The following is a 16,975-nucleotide window of genomic DNA, read 5'->3' as shown; positions in this document are numbered from 1 at the left end:
TGGCGCGCTTTTTAAAAATAGATCCCTCGTAGAGTTTGACGGTCGGCAACTCTAGAATAAAATAAAAAATTTTTCCAATACTATTAGCTTGTATTTCATGGATTTTATTTTTGTAGATTGCTGCAGCGATACGTAAGTACCGAAATGTATATGTATGTACATTTAAGTGATAATAACGAGCGATATTTATGTACAAGTACACCGAATTATAAACACTAAACATTCGTCACACCTTACACATAATTCTCTAAACCAATTCGTTTTAATTGTTGTACCAGTTTTTTGTTTCTTTTTTCTTTGCTTCTTGTTACTTTGTTTTGCTTGTAAGTGCTCTCTGAGTGTAAAAACTACATAATTGATGTGGAATATGGAAAATCGTATGTTTCCTTGATTTGGCACAGCTCATTGTAAAAGTAAAACAAAAATATATGTAACTCAACATAGAGAAGGAATGAGTAACGCGTATTTTATCTGTAGCGCCAACGTTGGAAGAAATATATGTCTAATAATAGCAGTATATCTGTTTCTCTTTCATTTTTTACCAAATATAGGATTAGTCGCCGAGAAAATGTCCCTTTAGCCTGGAAATATTCGATGTTCGATAAGCCCTTTAGCTGAACGATATGTGCTATTTAACAATAATAATTCGATTATCAATTCGTCGTAAGGTAAACGGACACACCGTATTTCGCGATTACCTTACGCATACACGGTTCGCAGTTATTCATTTAAGCCTGCATAAATAGTAATATTGGTCTCGCATTCAAATACATAATACAGAAACCGGCATGCAATTTTTAAAAGCGGGGTATATTACAAACTTAGTAGTAGCAGTAGATATACCAATAAATTTATGCAATATATAATATATTACAAAATTGTATTCCCCTTTTTTCTTTTTTTTTTCATTTTTAACAAAGTCCATTGTTTATCTTTTGTGTATTTTCTTCTTTTTTTCGTCGAGTAGATCATTCATCACTGTAAACATTTGAAACACGCTGATCTTTCATTCTTATTCTTCTTTTTTCATTTTTTCATGCAATGCTCTAATGTTCTCTTGGTATACATTCATTCGTACTACATACTTTTTTTTCCCGCATTCACACAATGTTCTCTTTCGTATATTTACTTCTTTTTTAAACTATTCTCTTTTTACTCGTAAAAATCCAATTGATCGTATTAGTGGTCACATCGATAAAATTATCATTTATAACAAACAAATGAAATCATTGTAAAGTCTTATTATTTACGTATAAATATTGTTAAATATGTATATTAAAAATTTACTACACATTTCACGATTATTTTACACAGAATTTGTTATTCTATCCTGATAATGACTTAAGTCGATTAAGTAACCCTTTGTTAAACGGACACGAATTGTTCTCGCATCAATAGAAGAATAGGAGACTACACTGGAAGACTCGATTTTGATCCCGTTCTTTTCTCGTGTATGTCGTTAAAAACCAGAAACGAAGAGCATGGATGTGATCAAAATCGAGCCTGATAAAAAAAAAAAAAAAAATGCTCGCAATAATAATCCCTATGTTCTTTGTTACTAATTGAATCGCGTGTGTATTCGAGACAAAGAAGAGGAAAACGAAAGGAACGGGAATCAACCGATGCTGCGTTTCTAGAAATTGAGTCACGACATCATGGTATAAAAATCTAAACTGACCTTACTGTGTACTAAAAAATAGAATTATTTGCTGCTAAGCGAGACAAGCTCGATCGTTAGCAAGAGTATATCGCTTAGCGAATTATCCCTAAGCGTTCGGAATTACTTTCGTTGACGCATTTCGTGACTCGATTACTTAAATCGTCAATCGGTCCGAACGCTTCTTCTTTTTTCCCTCGGATAAACGAACACGTTTCGTTCTCGTCTCTACATGTAGAATCGAAATGTTCCTTCGTTAATCAACGGACAAATGAAAAATATTGCTAGTAACATGACACAACAGTCTTACGTTGACGGTAAACTCCGCGTTGAAACGAAACGTTTATATTAATCTTATACATTGTCGTCCGTTCAACGCGAAATAAGACCTAATAACACTTTTTTTTCTATATTAGCCAGTTTGTGATGAAAAATAATTGAACACCGACGATATCTTCTTTTCACCAAGACTCTTCTCGTTTATCAGTTGTCATTCCACAGACAACAGAAACGCGAATGATACCATCGTATCAAGTTCATCGTTCGTTCGTTCGTTCGTTCAGGAAAATAATCGGCTTCTTCTCACAATATTTCAATAAAGTATATCGATAATGGATGAATATTTGGACCGGAAGAACTTATGATATCTCGACCGGGATTAATATCATTTGACATAGAATGTTTAGCTGCTTCGACACGATGATTCAGACGGATATCTCGTAAGCGGCGTACGTTCTTTCCTCTTTCGAACAGGAGACGCGTAACGTTGCCGGCAATTCTTGTACAATCTCCGTCCAGCCGCAGGTTGGCGCGGAGACCGTAAAGGTGGGCTATACAGATATTTCATAGTTCATCGTATCGTAGACACTAGCACGATCCGGTGTCGGCGTTGTGGGCCGTTGTGATCTGTTATCGTTAGGCGCTGACACCATTTCCATGGAATCCGTCATTTCTAAGGCTCTAACAAACGACATTGGTCTGCGACGCGTATCGCCCGACGTTGGAGTGGTTGGCGTCGCCATCGTTGCTTTTCGTTTCACTTGCGGCGATTGTTGATGCGGTGGGAAGACCGGTACTCCACCTCTCATTGCAGGATGATAGGCTGCTCTGGGAGCATTGGCGTACAATTGTTGCGTAGGACTCGTTGGATTTGAACGATAATAATCGTACGACGACGACGACGACGACGGCGGCGGTGGTCTTTGCGATGGCGACTGATGCGTTGTCGCGTTTCCCGTCGCACCAGCTGGAGCTGGATAGCTGCCAGGTGAATTATCTTTCCACATGTAGACACCACGTTGAGGCGAACCCGCTAACTCTCGAATGTTGTCAACGGTATTGTTAGTTCTCGAGTACGAATGTTCGGTACCTTGACGAACGAGCTCACTTTCCGACAAGAAACGACGCTGTGGACTGTAACCAGCTATAACGGCACCGCTACCAACACCGGTATTATTTCCTTGCTGTACATCATAATACGTTGGTGCTTCGTTAACTCCTATAAAATCTGGCCGACGAACCTGCGTCGGCGTACCTGGGTTCGATCTGTAACAGACACACGATACTTTCATCTCCAAACATTGATACCGATTAATTTGATGTTTGAATAACCGACAAATGCACAATAATACAGTGAACCAAGATGAATATGCGAGTGCTTGAGCATTGTAGCCATACAAATACGGCTCTGGCGAAACATACAAGAGAGAGAGAACAGCGCATCATTCCTGTTATAAAATTAGCATCTATCCAAGAAACAACGTAAAAAGGTAGCGAACCTAGGAAATACATATATATGGACATTTACTTGCGTGTTGGTCGACTGATATGTGTGTAAAAATATATATATATATGTATATACATGTATATATATATATATATATTTAAATTTAAGTATGCTTTTCTCTTAAGTATATAATATACGTATGAAATATATGCAAGAAAGCATAACTTTAAACTACGGTATGTCCTCGTAGGATGAAGTTCGTGTTTACCTGCAGTAGGTTGCAACATGATGGTAGAAAGCAGCTCCTTGCAGTTACCACCCCCTGCAGTGGGACACAAACTTATCTATATACCATATATCTTGTAATATGTACATGCAGAGAAACTAATTCTCTATTTATATTATCGTGATCTACAATCGCGCAACGCGTTTTATCATTATATATTATCACGTTCCTTCGTCATTCAGAAGGCGAGAATAGCGGTGAGAGAATATAAGGGAAGAAAGAATAAGAGCAAGAGTGAGGTGTTCATAGTGAGGGATAGGGAATCTGAAAAAATAAACAGGCTTCACATCATGTCGAAACAGGTTGCAAACAGGACATTGAATAAAAGGAGATTGTTCAATTTGTATTGATAGCGTGCTCAAGAAATGCAATGTAACTAATTACTAAATGTGGCGCTTCCCTCTTGCTCTCTACATCGAGATAAATTTTGTGCAATGTGAAACGCCGCGGCGTACAATTAAAGGAAGAAGAAAAAAAAAAAAAAAAAAGAAATGTACATTTATTAAATACTTAATATTTCAAAAAGTACTTTTAAGTGTCCACGGAATAGAACAAATATATTTCATCATCTTTATATCACACTATTTACTTTGCAGAATTCATATATTTCTTGAAATATATATTCAACATAGATTCGTAATTGTTCTATTTTCGTTTGTAAGCGATAAGGAAGGATAAACGTACCTGCGAATAGGACTGGAAATGGCGAGTGGAGTAGGTACTCCGATAGCTTTGATCCGTTGTGTCGTTGGACTAGCACCCCCCTGTCCTTGACCTCTTTGGGAAGCTGCGGCGGGTGATCCGCTTGCTTCTGGCGATAATGGATCAGGCGTATGGCTTCGAGAGCCGTTCATTCCCCTATAGGTATTGACAACGTACCTTATGTATATTAGAAAAATGAATTAACACACGAAAACATCGTTTCCTGTTATTGTATTCGTTTACCTTGGCCTTGTGTGAGGGCTGCCTCTAGTGTAATGCATTGGATGGCGATGTTGCGACGGCGGTGGATGCCTGGGAGACTCGTTGTTCTCCACAGGTGGCAGGAAGAAATTGCTTTTAGAACCGTGTCTTTGTAGCGGAGGTGTAGGCTCGCAATCCGCGGACTGAGATGCAGTGGGTTCCATATCCGTGTCCGAACCATCTCGTCCAGGGGACAACTGGAATTAAAATTAATGCATTTGATAACTATCTTTGTTGGAACATTCATTTGTAACATTCATTATTTCATTATCGTAGCACGCTATTGTACATTAATAACGCACGTTTCTTGGAAATACTGACGTTCAGCCAGGAATTGGATAAGGAACATGGGACTGAGTAAGAAAATAACTGCAACTTTCCAACGGTGTTAATAGGATATTACTGAGAGGAAGAATCGTTGCTCGAAATCGTACTCTAAAGAAAGAAATTGAAAATTAACGAACAAAGGCAAAGAATTCGAAAGATCGTGCAAGAAACGCCTTTTGAACGCATTGAAGTGCGTGCACTACAATTTGCAATTAGCATTTGTATGTATTGATAAAAGCATCGAAGCGCGGCGAAAGAGTGCAGATCTGTAACTTTCCTGAAGCAAAATAAATTACATATCTATGATAGAACTACGTACAGCTTCGTATGTTATACACCGATGAAGCATTATAAAATTGCATGCTAAAGAGGAAGTGCCTATTTACAGTTGTAAAGTCTTCATGTATGTAGTGTCAGAAGCAAAGTTGCACTAGCTCTTACCTTATTGTAAGCATTTGAACTGGCATTTCTAACACCATTGCTGCTATCCATGTAGGTTTTTACCTGGTTCTCACTGCCTATAGTCGATATCTCAGATGTAGAAACTCCGCGTCGTTTTCCTGAATACTTTTCAGGCTTAATTAAACTGAAACATTACAATATCGCAATTACTAATTACTTCGATTAACGATCCTGGTTTTCAATCGACTAGAACATTACCTGGGGTATTGTGGTCCAAATTGCGTATAACAGCAATTGTGTAAGCAACCATGAGAAAAAGGATTGTAGCCTCCGTTAAATTTACCCGTTACCTGTTCATTTGTCGTACGTCCTCTAGAAACAAGTACTACATGAAAGCCAGTCAGTCCAAATATTGGAATGAACAAAAGTATAACCACTCCCATGAGTACAAGTCTATTTTAAATTTAAGGATTATATCGTGTAAGATTACGTATTATAACTTCACTGGACAGTAATTAATTTCGAAGAAAAGGATACGCGACAATTGTATCCACTTCGCCCAACTGTTGTTTACGCTCCAATACAAAATACAGGCAAAGCCCAAATATACTGAGCATGTGAAAACTGAGAGACAAGAGAAAGAAAAAAAAGAACCTATAATTCCTCCTACCGATGCAGTTATTCACCCACGGGCAGTGATGATCGAATGTCTGAAAATATACAAAAAAAACGTTAAATTTAAAATAAAAAAAAATGTTAATTACATTTAGTACAAACCTCGATACAATGATTGCAAACACTACAATGTGAACAACGTGGAGGTCTATAAAACTTGCATGTGACACACCATTTCATACGAACTGTAATTCCATTGATTTCTACACTTTTATATAACGGAGCATGGAAGTCATCCTCTCGGTCTTCGTCAGGAGGTGCTTTAAAAAAAGATGTATCCCTTAAAAAATTTCACCTTCATTTTATGTAAAGACATACCTTTCGGAATAACTCCTGGATCCATAAATGTTGCTAACGTGAAATTTGCCAGAACAAAAAAGGTGATGACTCCTTGTAGCGCAGGTACCCATGTTCCCCATCGAAACACATAATATTGACATCTGAAAGATTAAAATGATAAGTGTTGGTACGCTCGTCTCAAAACACTAAGAAAAACTTTGAACGATGAAAGCAGGAGCACAAATATCACAGTCTCTGACGAGAATAGAAGAAGACAGACATGTGTGCAAAACTTACGGAAAACAGAAGAAGAGTGTCGTGGTGCTGAGTAGGACTGTCCAGGCAAATGTGGCTGGTAGATACCTTGTCTTCACATCGCATTTCGGCATTCTGCACACTCCACTTCGTGGTTCGACGATTAACAAATTATTAATGGGTAAGATTTCTGCTACCAGAAAACATGGCCGCGTCCATCGGCGCTGCTTATTTGCAAGTTGTGCGATCCGTATTTAGCACGGACTTCCATTCTCGTTATGTCTGTACATCGGTGGCATTTTGATAATCGTTCCTTCTATTACGCGCGCGTCACACGGGCAAAAACATCCGTAATGTGATTAATATTTAAACGCTTCTGCATACACGGTCCGCGAACACACTACCGTGCTGACATACATATATAAATATATATACATATATTGTATATATCGTGCACGACAGCGAGCCGTGCCCCCTCTAACACGAGTGTTCCGCAATGCGATCCACCAAGACCTGCGGTTCACTTTCACAATTTTCTCCTAGTAAAATTGCACTATTAGCTTAATGTCGTTCGATGCGATATTTCTAAAGCTTCGCAATTTTGAATTTTCTTTTTTACCGATCGATAACGCCCATCGTGTTTCCAAGAAAAATCTTCCTTACCGACGGTCTGTGAAACTTTTAATTCAAACTTTTCGCGGTTAAACTTTTCTAAGGGAGGAAATATCGATAATGAAATTCGTAATTTATAAATTGTGTTCCAAAGCAGATAATGATTTAAATTTCGTAATAATAAGGAATAAAAAAAACTGTCGCGGAAGAAGCGGTGCGTCGTTGCTATATTAGGAAGTATGGCAGGAGGCCAACGAGATGAAACAGAAATTAAGGGAAAGAATTCCGTCGTTACGGGCCACATGGAATCAATAAGGTATCTCTTACTGATACATAGAACGTCATTCGATTTGTATAAAGATATCAGGTTTGCACACGCGATGGTTACAGCTAATTTCATGGTTTGCGAATCATCGTACGTTCTATTAGTAACGATGCTTTTACCACCCACGTTGCGCGTTTGAGGATCAGACCGATGCCACATACCACCGAGCTTTATTATGTAAACTTTGCTATTATTTAACACACGACGCAACGTGTACGTTTCTTTATAGAAAATCTCTAATGGAAAATAAATTTAGACTCCCGCTGACCGTTTACGTGTTTAACTGGAGGAAAGCTTCCGGCTGTGTCGCTACCAGAACTGTACATATATCTACTCTGACGTTTTCCGTAATTTCATTTTCAAACGATGGAAAGATAAAATTTAAATACCGCATTGCTTCTAATTTAAGTAGGATTTTAAATACTCTCATGAATACTACAACAAAGTTTCCAACTTTCAGGAATTCACAAATGGCCCAAATGTTGAAATACCCCTGAAATTATATAGTTATAATTAGGTGTATAATTAAATACAATTGTAAAAATTACAAAATTACCGTATTCGCAGTTTCGTTTAACAGCTGATAAAGACTACCCTGTTAGAACGAGTAAAAATGGAACAGATGACATTACCAAGGAGAAGGTATTCATTTTTCGCGATGATGGATCCAGCAGGAGGGGCAGCATCCGCATACTTCTCTAACGAGTCGGCTTATGAGCACGAACTCTTGCCAAGGGGACGTGGATTTTCAGAACTTGGCACCGTCACATAATTGCTTTTGCACGCTTGAAAACCCGTTGTCACTGCCTACCGAGCATTGACAAGACGAACATCACCCACGATGACGAGGATGATGATGATGATGATGAGGACGATGATGATGGCGATGGTGACGATGCGCTCGTGCCTAAAATATTTTTAATGAGATAAATTTCGTTGGCCCGTAACAATCAGGCTCAGCTGAATGAAAATCGGACAAATACAAATGTTTCTTGCATTCCTGTGACATTCAAAACGATGATCTTGTCCTCATCAACCTGTCGCGGTTGATTGATCGTCTCGCATTATTTATAGAGCTGGCGTAAACCTTTTTTACAGGAACGATGAAACTTTACCCGGTATGATCCATTTTTGTTACTTCAGTATTTTGTATACATATAAAAATACTAAATTCTTATCATTATAGATTATAGAATGTAGAAGAGAAGAAGAATAGATTAATGAAATGTATGGTGTTGCTACAAGCGCTCTTGGAATTCTTATGGAATTAGCTGGAGGTGTAAGAAACAAGTCAAGTAAGAAGAAAGAAAAAAAAAAAAAAAATGAAAAGGAAACGTTTAGAAATAAAAATATCTAAATTCCCTTCGCGTCTGGGAAATCGCGTGATTCGTTGATGAATCGTTCGGAAAGAGTACGAGGACTTGTTATATTTCCACCGGTACACTAAGCCAGGTATATACGTTGATGTTGTAACAGTTCTCAACGTGTGGGTGTAGGATCTAAGAACAGCAACCCGGTATGAAAATTGCACATGGATATTACTCGACGTTCTTCCATCGCCCAAGAATTATAACCATTTGCGTGAAGATAGACAAATTTATATGACACTCGGTCAGTTCTGAATAATTGCCCTTCCGAGCCACTTTGGATGCACTTCTGTTAATACAATCATTACCATTGAAAACGTTTTAATGCATCCTCTGGCAAGACAAATAACAGGCAATTTTTCTTTTTCCAACTTACCTCGACTCTCTTAACGTTTCATGAATGAACACTCTCTCTCTCTCTGTTTATGCAATTTTCTAATATACAAGCGATGTCCCTAGATGAACAGATAAATGAAATGGAATTTTGTTATTTAAAAAAATCTTAACATAACTATATGGTATTGATAATTCATAATTTACTCATACCCTCGTGTTTGCAGCAGAGGTACCTTGGTTTCTTCTTTCATTTAGAATTATCCTTTGAAGTATCCTTAAATTGTTACGGTTTTGATAAGAAAACTAAAAAAAAAGAAGCTCAAGTTAGCCAGCAAATATGTTCAATGCAATCTAGTATGATTTAACGTCGGCCTTCCGTTTCGCGGAAGATCTACTTATAACATATTTCATTTTTCGTCGCGTCGCTCTATTTTTGCGCCCACCAGTTTTCTAGCTGCTTTACCAGACGTGGACGATGTCTTTATACCGGGGTGGAAAAGCTTCGGTACCTCAGGTGTCCGTCGTCCGCCGTGCGAGATATCAGTCAGCATGGTAAGTGTCGCGGTCACGGTTTCACGGTAGACCTTTTCATTTTTACATCTCCGTGTTCGCGTTCCATCGAAGCCGCTCGTGTGATTGATTAGTGAGATGAATTTGCATCGCAGTGACCTGAAAAGAAAAAAAAAGAATTAGTTTTCTTTCAATTTTTCCTTTTATTCGCCTTTAACTCCAACTTTTCCAATTGACCGTAATCTGTGATGAAACGTTTCAAAGTTCAATCAATATTTTATTATTATCCTTCGCATTTCGCGTTTGCAGGAGGAAGACGAGCAAAAGATGGCCGTGATGCGAAAAGCATTCCAAATGTTCGATACCACCAAGAGCGGCCTGATCGACACCCTGAAAATATCAACGATATTGAACACGATGGGTCAGTTGTTCGACGATGCTGATCTGAATGCTATAATAGCGGAGAACGATCCGGAAGGGACCGGAAAAGTGAACTTCGATCAATTCTGCAGGATCGCTGGTCGATTCCTGGAAGAGGAGGACGCTGAAGCGATGCAAGAGGAATTGAAAGAAGCTTTTCGTTTATACGATCGTGAAGGAAATGGATACATTACGACTGCTACCTTGAAGGAGATTCTTGCTGCTCTCGACGACAAACTAACTAGCGCGGATCTTGATGGTATAATAGCTGAAATTGATACCGATGGATCCGGCACGGTTGACTTCGATGGTGTGTAATGTTTCGCTTGTTACAAGGGGATCGCATGACCTTCGCCATCCTGATTAGATTTCTCTTCTATTTTTCTTTCGTGATGCGTTAGTGATGACGATGATAGAGTGATGGATGTACCGTTTCTTTGTTTCAGAATTCATGGAGATGATGACTGGAGAGTGATGACGTTCTGAAAGCAAAGGACAGTCTATGTTAAAATTATTAATTCGGCATTCTTATTGATCCTAGTGTCTTCAAATTTGTTTAATAAAACTATGACTTAAAGGCAATGAACTTGTTCGACTTAATCCTATGATCTTATGGTTATAAGGTGTGTACATTGTGGAGACCAGATTTTATAATAAACATTTGCTTTTTAAAGCAATTTATTCATTATGATACATCAATAAATCGATTTTTTTTTTTTTGTTTGTTACATTAATGTTACAAGATTTTGCGCACTAAGTCCGTCGTAAATGCGTACGGCTTCTTGCGATGCCGCGCGCTTCGCCAATAGGAACTGGATTTACTGAGTGATGTCGTTGGTGGGTTGTCCAGCGTGGTAGACGAGAACGTCCTTGACGAAGATGTTGGGGACGCTGAGAGCACCAGCGGTCAGAGGTCTGTCCAACGGGAAACCAAGGGGTTTGCCGTCAAGAGAGATGGCACCACCGATTATTTCGGAGATGGGTTTGTTCTGGTAGTATTCGTAGACAGTCTGGTCCTGAACGGTTTGCGGTTGAGCGTAGACACCCTGGAAACCACCGGCGTGTTGTTGTCCGCTAGCGACGATTCCAGTTCCTTGGATTCCACCTTGTACTTGAGATGCCCAGGATTGAACACCGCCGATTCCTTGGGCTCCTTCCATACCGTATGCGATTTTCACAGCCTGGACACCTTGGGCTCCAACACCAGACAATCCTGATACTCCTTGGAGACCAACGTTCATGCCTTGGATTCCTTGACCACCTTGGAGAGGTACACCATATTGGACACCTTGACCACCTCGTACGCTGTGTGGACCAGTTTGTACGCTTTGTTGACCTCCTTGTGTGTTATGATGACCACCTTGTACGCTATGTTGACTTCCTTGTTCGTGTTGACCAATTTGTACGTTTGGCAGAGTACCTACGACAACTTCGGGACCTTGTCCAACCTGTTGTGCACCTTGTAAACCTTGGGCAGAGGGTGTTCCCCAGCTCATGCGTTGCTGTCTGTAGTGGCCTCGGGGTTGATTCAGGAATTGTTGTTGCATTTGTGGTTGGTACTGTCCAGATAATCCTAATCCTTGCGCGGGTGCTGCTGCGCCACCTACTCCGGCAACATTCTTGATCCAGGTCATGTCTTGTCCTTCACCGACTGGGTTCTGGATCTGGGTGTAGGGATACTGTCCGTGGTATTTGGTGTAGACATTAGCGTAGTGGGTCCTTACGGCTGTAAAAAAGAAAGGTATTGTAGAACGTGTATCTAAGACCGTTTTATCGTCGTTGATAAATCACCTTCAATTTGTTGTTGAGCGTTGACCAAGTTTTCGGAGAAGACTTCCACGTTCTGTTGGATTCCACCGGTCATTTGAGAGAGGCTCTGTTGTTTCAGTTGTTGGTATTGTTCAGGGTTGACGATCTGGAATTGTTGTTCTTGGAAGGTCAGAGCTTGGTCTGGGATGACTGGACCGTACGGGACGTTAAGTGGACCAGAGTTGGTGATCACAACGACGAATTGCATGGGGAAACCTTGTTGTTGTCCCTTGGGGAGGCTCAACCTAGCAGGGAAGCTGAAGATCTGGTGTGGCTGTAATCATAGATTTCGTTATGAATTTCTAATCTTTTATAACTTTACTATAAAAAATCGGGGTAATTGGTTAACCTGAGTAACGTAGAATGGCTCTTGAGAGCGGATAGCATCGCTGACACCTTGTTGGATCTGGGAAACTGATGGCCAATCGGCGCTCTGTCCCGGAGCTTGTTGGGAGTTCCTAATGATGATGTTCTGGCCAGGGTGGACTGTAAAGTATACCGAATATTATGAGACAATCATTCGTAAGTAAATCATAATTGTTTAGAAGGAAAATATTGTAACATACGGTTGTGGTAGAATTGGTCGAGTTCGACGAAGAGATGCCTTTTCTGGGAGATGCTGATGGGGCGACCCTTGTAGTCGTGTTTCGGTCCAAGGTAGACACGGACAACTGCGTTGGCGACTTGTTGTTCGCTGTGAACGATGACTTGGTATTGGTAGGGATGATGGTCCAACCTCTTGAGGTGTGCCTTGACGTGTTGTTGAACAGTGTCTTGTTGTTGTTGCATGGTTTGGTCAGGTCGTTGAACGGTAACGGCATCGAGGTCGATGAAGTAGTTGGTGAAGAGGGTGATCAGTTGGCTGACATCAACGTTCTGGATGGTAACACCGGGAAGGATGAGGTCGGTGGATTGGTAGGGAGGCAGAGATTGTTGGTATTGTTTGTAGAGTCTCATAACTTTCTTGTACAGTTGGTAGAAGGCTGGGTCGTGAACAGCGGTTTGTCCAAGTTCAAGAGCAGATGGAGTGTAGTCCCATACGTTTTCGACTTCAGGGGCATTGCCAAGGAGTTTGCGAGCTACAGCTTGGAGACTTCCGTAGTACCTGTTTGAAAATAATGAAGTATTAAACATGTAACCATACTAATTAACCGCCAGCTCGTATTATTTCAGAGAAGACTAACCTTGGGTTGACGCTTCTGCCGCAACCTTCGATCAGGTCACCAAGGATGTTCATACCCTGGGGTTGGTAAAGAGAAAGGAAGATGCCTTGTGGGGTGATGACATGGCCAGAGTCGATGGCTTCCATCAATCTTTGTTCCAAAGTCATGACAGACTTGATCAGATTGCTCTTTTGTGGTTTCAGTTGCAGATTGTCTGGGCGGCCTGGGAATTCAAGTCCGTTGAGGGTGCGGAGATGAGGTTGGTAGAGATTTTTCACATTGGTCCAGTCAGTGTACGGGATGGGGCAAAGTCCGTTGGAGAGACGGTTAAGTTCGTAATGTGCCAAGAGTTGTTGGTGGAGGTACAAGTATTGGGCTCCATGGCCGATGGTGTTTTGTTGGTCCTGTGCTCCTTGTTGTAAGTATTTTCCTACAATCTGTTGTTGGTACTGTTCTTGACCCAAGGGTTGTTTTTGCTGTTGTTGTTTTTGTTGCTGTTCTTGTTGTTCCTAATATTTATAAATAAATATCGATCACATTAATTCCATAAACTTTTTTTCAAATATTTAATGAAAATATTTGTTGGCTATTTTTTTTTTAGATACTTACACTTTCCAAAATGTAGGAAGCAAGGTTGACATAGTTGTAGTATGAGGCAAGACCAACATCCTGGGTGAAGTAAGAAAGCTGTTGTTCCTCGTGAGCCAAAGTTGCAGAGCTGTTGACTGGGATCAGGATGTTTTGGATGCTCTGTTGGATTGCTTGTTGGAAGCCAATTTCTTGAGCTTCCTGGATAATTCTAGCGTCCAAGTGGTATTGGGGTAAGATTTCGTAAGTTGGAGGAAGGATAACACCCTGTGTGTCTTTACGGGTCAGGATAGCAGCAGCAACAGCCTATTCGTACGAATATAAATTTAAGTATACAGTATGTATAAAAGTTAAGAGATTAGAAAAAAGTTTTCAAGCTCAACTGATATATTAATAAGTTTCTCTTTATGTAGCTTTTATACCTTGACGAATTGTCCTTCGTTGACACGAACGCGAGCCCACGCAGCAGTCTTCAGGAAGGTAGGGTAGTCCTTGGCATCTAACAAGATCCTGTACAGGAGGGCAACTTCTTTGCGCAGTTGGCTGATGGAGTTGCTGTACATGGTACCCTTAGGTTGGACCAGACCAGCTCTTACAACACCAGCATAGTATTTCACTATGATCGGGTTGTCGTAATAATGAGCATTGCTTTCAATGTCGTATGTTTCGCCAAAGTTCTGGAGCTGTGGGTTCGGTATGTCTTGTGTGATCTTTTGCAGGAGCTGGATGCAATCTTGTTGTTTCTTTAGGAGTTCCTGGTCAGCTATAACGAATATAAAAGTGTGTTTAATACCAAGACATTGTGGCAGAGTCATAGAATGTTGTATCGTATTAAATTCTATGGACTGAATAAGTAAAGAAGAAAACAAGTAACTCAAGTTGAAATTTTTATACTCTAAATTATAGCAACATAGTTTAAGTTTTCAATGGAAACAGAAACATAGTAATGATACTGAACAAGGTAATAATTATAGCACTCTTGCAAAATGTTTCAGAGTATGAAAATTTTATAGGTAGAAGTTTGAAGTGTTAACTTACCAGCACGTTGTTTGCTGCTGTCACAGGCGGCAAAAGCCACAAGAGCTAACAGGACAAATAAGTACCTCATTGTATAGATCAAATAATACAATGTGATACTTACTGAATGTTCGAGCAGGCTTTTATACCCAAATCCTATCGAAGAAAACGTTTATCGGCGACCTGCCGACCCACCTCCCTCAAGATTTCGCGGTCTACCCGCGATATCCTTTGCTACTTCGAATGTGTTCGACGCATCCGATCGAAGGTTAACCGATGATGATACGTATCATCGTCAATAGATTCTGTATCAGGTTGTTGTACCAAAAATTCGACACCTCTTATCCGGCCGTATACTTCATAAGATACTTTGCAAATTTTCTTCTTCATTTCTTACAGAGTAGTACCGTTTCAACTGTATTTATTATAAATCATCATTATTCATTAAACTTCAAGGAAAATGGTACCTGAAAGAAGAGATAGAGATTAAAATCGACACTATCAGTTGCTGAGGTAAAAATTTTTAATTGAAGTAAAAATGTACAGGGTGTTCGACAACAGATGGGCAAAATTTTAAGGGGTGATTCTAGGGATCAAAATAAGACGAAAATCAAGAATAACGAAATAGCGTTTGCGGTTTTGTTTTAAAGTAATTAACGTTTAAAAATTCGAGTAAAAAGCGCCTGAAAGCTGCAACCCGCCCAGCACCGACGACTGAACGTCAGGTCGGCAGAGGTTGGTACAGTCATAACCAAGAATCGTTGAATAGTAAAAACTTACCTCGTGCTATTCTGTTTCTCGGTACTCCACCATTCGGTTTCGATTCTTGATTATGACTGTACCGACCCCTGCTGATCCGACGTTCAGTCGTCGGTGCTGGGCGGGTTGCAGCTTTCAGGCGCTTTTTACTCGAATATTTAAACGTTAATTATTGGAAAACAAAGTCGCAAACGCTATTTCGTTATTCTTGATTTTAGTCTTATTTTGATCCCTAAAATCACCCCTTAACATTTTGCCCACCTGTTGTCGAACACCCTGTATATTCAATTATATTCTTATTATAATTTCAATATGCTTTATTATTAAAACAGTACGAGGTAAACTTAATTTTATTTTTTTTTTAGATATTCCATGTAAGGTATTCTCCTGAAAATATTAAACATAGGTATTTGAATATTTAACAAATAACAATTGTAAAAAAAAGTATTGATCGACTATATTTCAACGTGAAATTTTTATCAAAAAGCATATATTGAATTTAAATATTTCGCAATTAAATTATCGAAATATTTTTCAACATTTTTTGCACACTTGCAAAGAGGGCACAAAATATTGAGGGTCATCGGTATCTTCACGCGCGGGATAATATAAGATAATAAGTCTTGAACTCTCAGGTGACTATATGCGCAAGGGTTATCACTTTGTTTACCTCTTAAATGTTTCGACAGTATTTTTTATATCCCTGGGGGGTAGAAAGAAAAGACAATGAAAACTTATTATCAATAAGCAATTTTTCCAATAGTAAACATGCAGGGAGATAATTAAGATTCAATTGTTTTCATTTTGTTTCTTCGTAAAAGACTTTCGCTAATTTAAATTGTAAAATTGCTGGCTTTTATGATCTATGCAATAATACAATTTTTTTCATTTTGACTTTTAACATTTCTGAAATGTTAATAAGCAAAAGTTTCATAATATTTTTGCAGTAATATCATTTAATAAATTTTTCTTTTTAACGATAAGTAACTTTTTTGCGTACACGATGATAGGTTGCTTGCTACGAATAATTGCATATAAAAACAAGAAAAAACGAATCTCGCAAAAGTATGATAACATAAAAAAGCAAAAATATACTTAGGTTTCAGATAATAGCAGCACAATCAATTGTAACTTTTTTCTTATTTTACCCTGTATCTTTTTATATTAACTATCTTTTTATTTTAATATGTTGATGCAATAGTACGCCTTTAATTTTGCAATATCTAACCAAATTTCAGAACAAAATTTTTCAAATACAAAAGTTATATTTTAAACATTTATACCTGTATTCTTTAAATAATTTCTCCTCTCCTTCTTCTAAGTTTGAACTTACTATCAGATATGTCTTTGTTCTAATATTATATCTTGATTATAATCTGTGATAACAAATTTTTTACTTGATCCACTGATGCTTGAAACTGGTGTGAAACACTGATATATTCAAGTACTATCGATTTCTACGATTTCCAGGTATATCGAGCGCAACGGGTAATTTAAAT

At 39.0% G+C, this 16,975-nt stretch overlaps 3 protein-coding genes across 6 annotated transcripts; 1 reads left to right on the top strand and 2 right to left on the bottom strand.

The window, feature by feature from the left end:
- Positions 1-83: 83 nt before the first annotated feature.
- Positions 84-9,564, bottom strand: LOC114878855 (palmitoyltransferase ZDHHC8). Of its 3 annotated transcripts, XM_029193125.2 has the most exons (11): positions 9,251-9,564; positions 8,140-8,414; positions 6,613-8,000; positions 6,355-6,476; positions 6,139-6,296; positions 5,899-6,071; positions 5,620-5,814; positions 5,401-5,545; positions 4,615-4,829; positions 4,354-4,548; positions 84-3,202 (listed from the first exon to the last, which is right to left on the bottom strand). In XM_029193125.2, the coding sequence occupies exons 3-11, from the start codon at positions 6,702-6,704 to the stop codon at positions 2,488-2,490; spliced, it is 2,010 nt and encodes a 669-aa protein (XP_029048958.1). In that variant the 5' UTR covers positions 6,705-8,000; positions 8,140-8,414; positions 9,251-9,564; the 3' UTR covers positions 84-2,487. The 3 variants fall into 3 exon arrangements, with proteins under 3 accessions (XP_029048958.1, XP_029048959.1, XP_029048960.1); XM_029193126.2 differs by lacking the exons at positions 8,140-8,414; positions 9,251-9,564 and having other exon boundaries at positions 6,613-8,004; XM_029193127.2 differs by lacking the exons at positions 8,140-8,414; positions 9,251-9,564 and having other exon boundaries at positions 4,354-4,527; positions 6,613-7,985.
- Positions 9,565-9,659: 95 nt separating this feature from the next.
- LOC114878795 (troponin C) lies at positions 9,660-10,722 on the top strand. Its single transcript, XM_029192996.2, has 3 exons — positions 9,660-9,762; positions 10,030-10,450; positions 10,587-10,722. Exons 1-3 carry the CDS (start codon positions 9,760-9,762, stop codon positions 10,613-10,615), a joined length of 453 nt encoding a protein of 150 aa, XP_029048829.2. The 5' UTR covers positions 9,660-9,759; the 3' UTR covers positions 10,616-10,722.
- Positions 10,723-10,818: 96 nt separating this feature from the next.
- On the bottom strand, positions 10,819-16,904 carry LOC114878853 (allergen Cr-PI-like). 2 transcript variants are annotated; one of them, XM_029193119.2, is made up of 9 exons: positions 16,760-16,904; positions 14,739-15,184; positions 14,123-14,463; positions 13,722-14,006; positions 13,134-13,621; positions 12,516-13,054; positions 12,299-12,435; positions 11,932-12,223; positions 10,819-11,866 (listed from the first exon to the last, which is right to left on the bottom strand). In XM_029193119.2, the coding sequence occupies exons 2-9, from the start codon at positions 14,806-14,808 to the stop codon at positions 10,959-10,961; spliced, it is 3,060 nt and encodes a 1,019-aa protein (XP_029048952.1). In that variant the 5' UTR covers positions 14,809-15,184; positions 16,760-16,904; the 3' UTR covers positions 10,819-10,958. The 2 variants fall into 2 exon arrangements, with proteins under 2 accessions (XP_029048952.1, XP_029048954.1); XM_029193121.2 differs by lacking the exon at positions 16,760-16,904 and adding an exon at positions 15,498-15,549.
- Between the last annotated feature and the right edge of the window lie 71 nt (positions 16,905-16,975).

This window comes from Osmia bicornis, chromosome 11 (assembly GCF_907164935.1).
Source record: "Osmia bicornis bicornis chromosome 11, iOsmBic2.1, whole genome shotgun sequence".
In the NCBI taxonomy this organism is placed as follows: Eukaryota; Metazoa; Arthropoda; class Insecta; order Hymenoptera; family Megachilidae; genus Osmia; species Osmia bicornis.
This window is presented reverse-complemented; position numbering and strand designations above follow the sequence as displayed.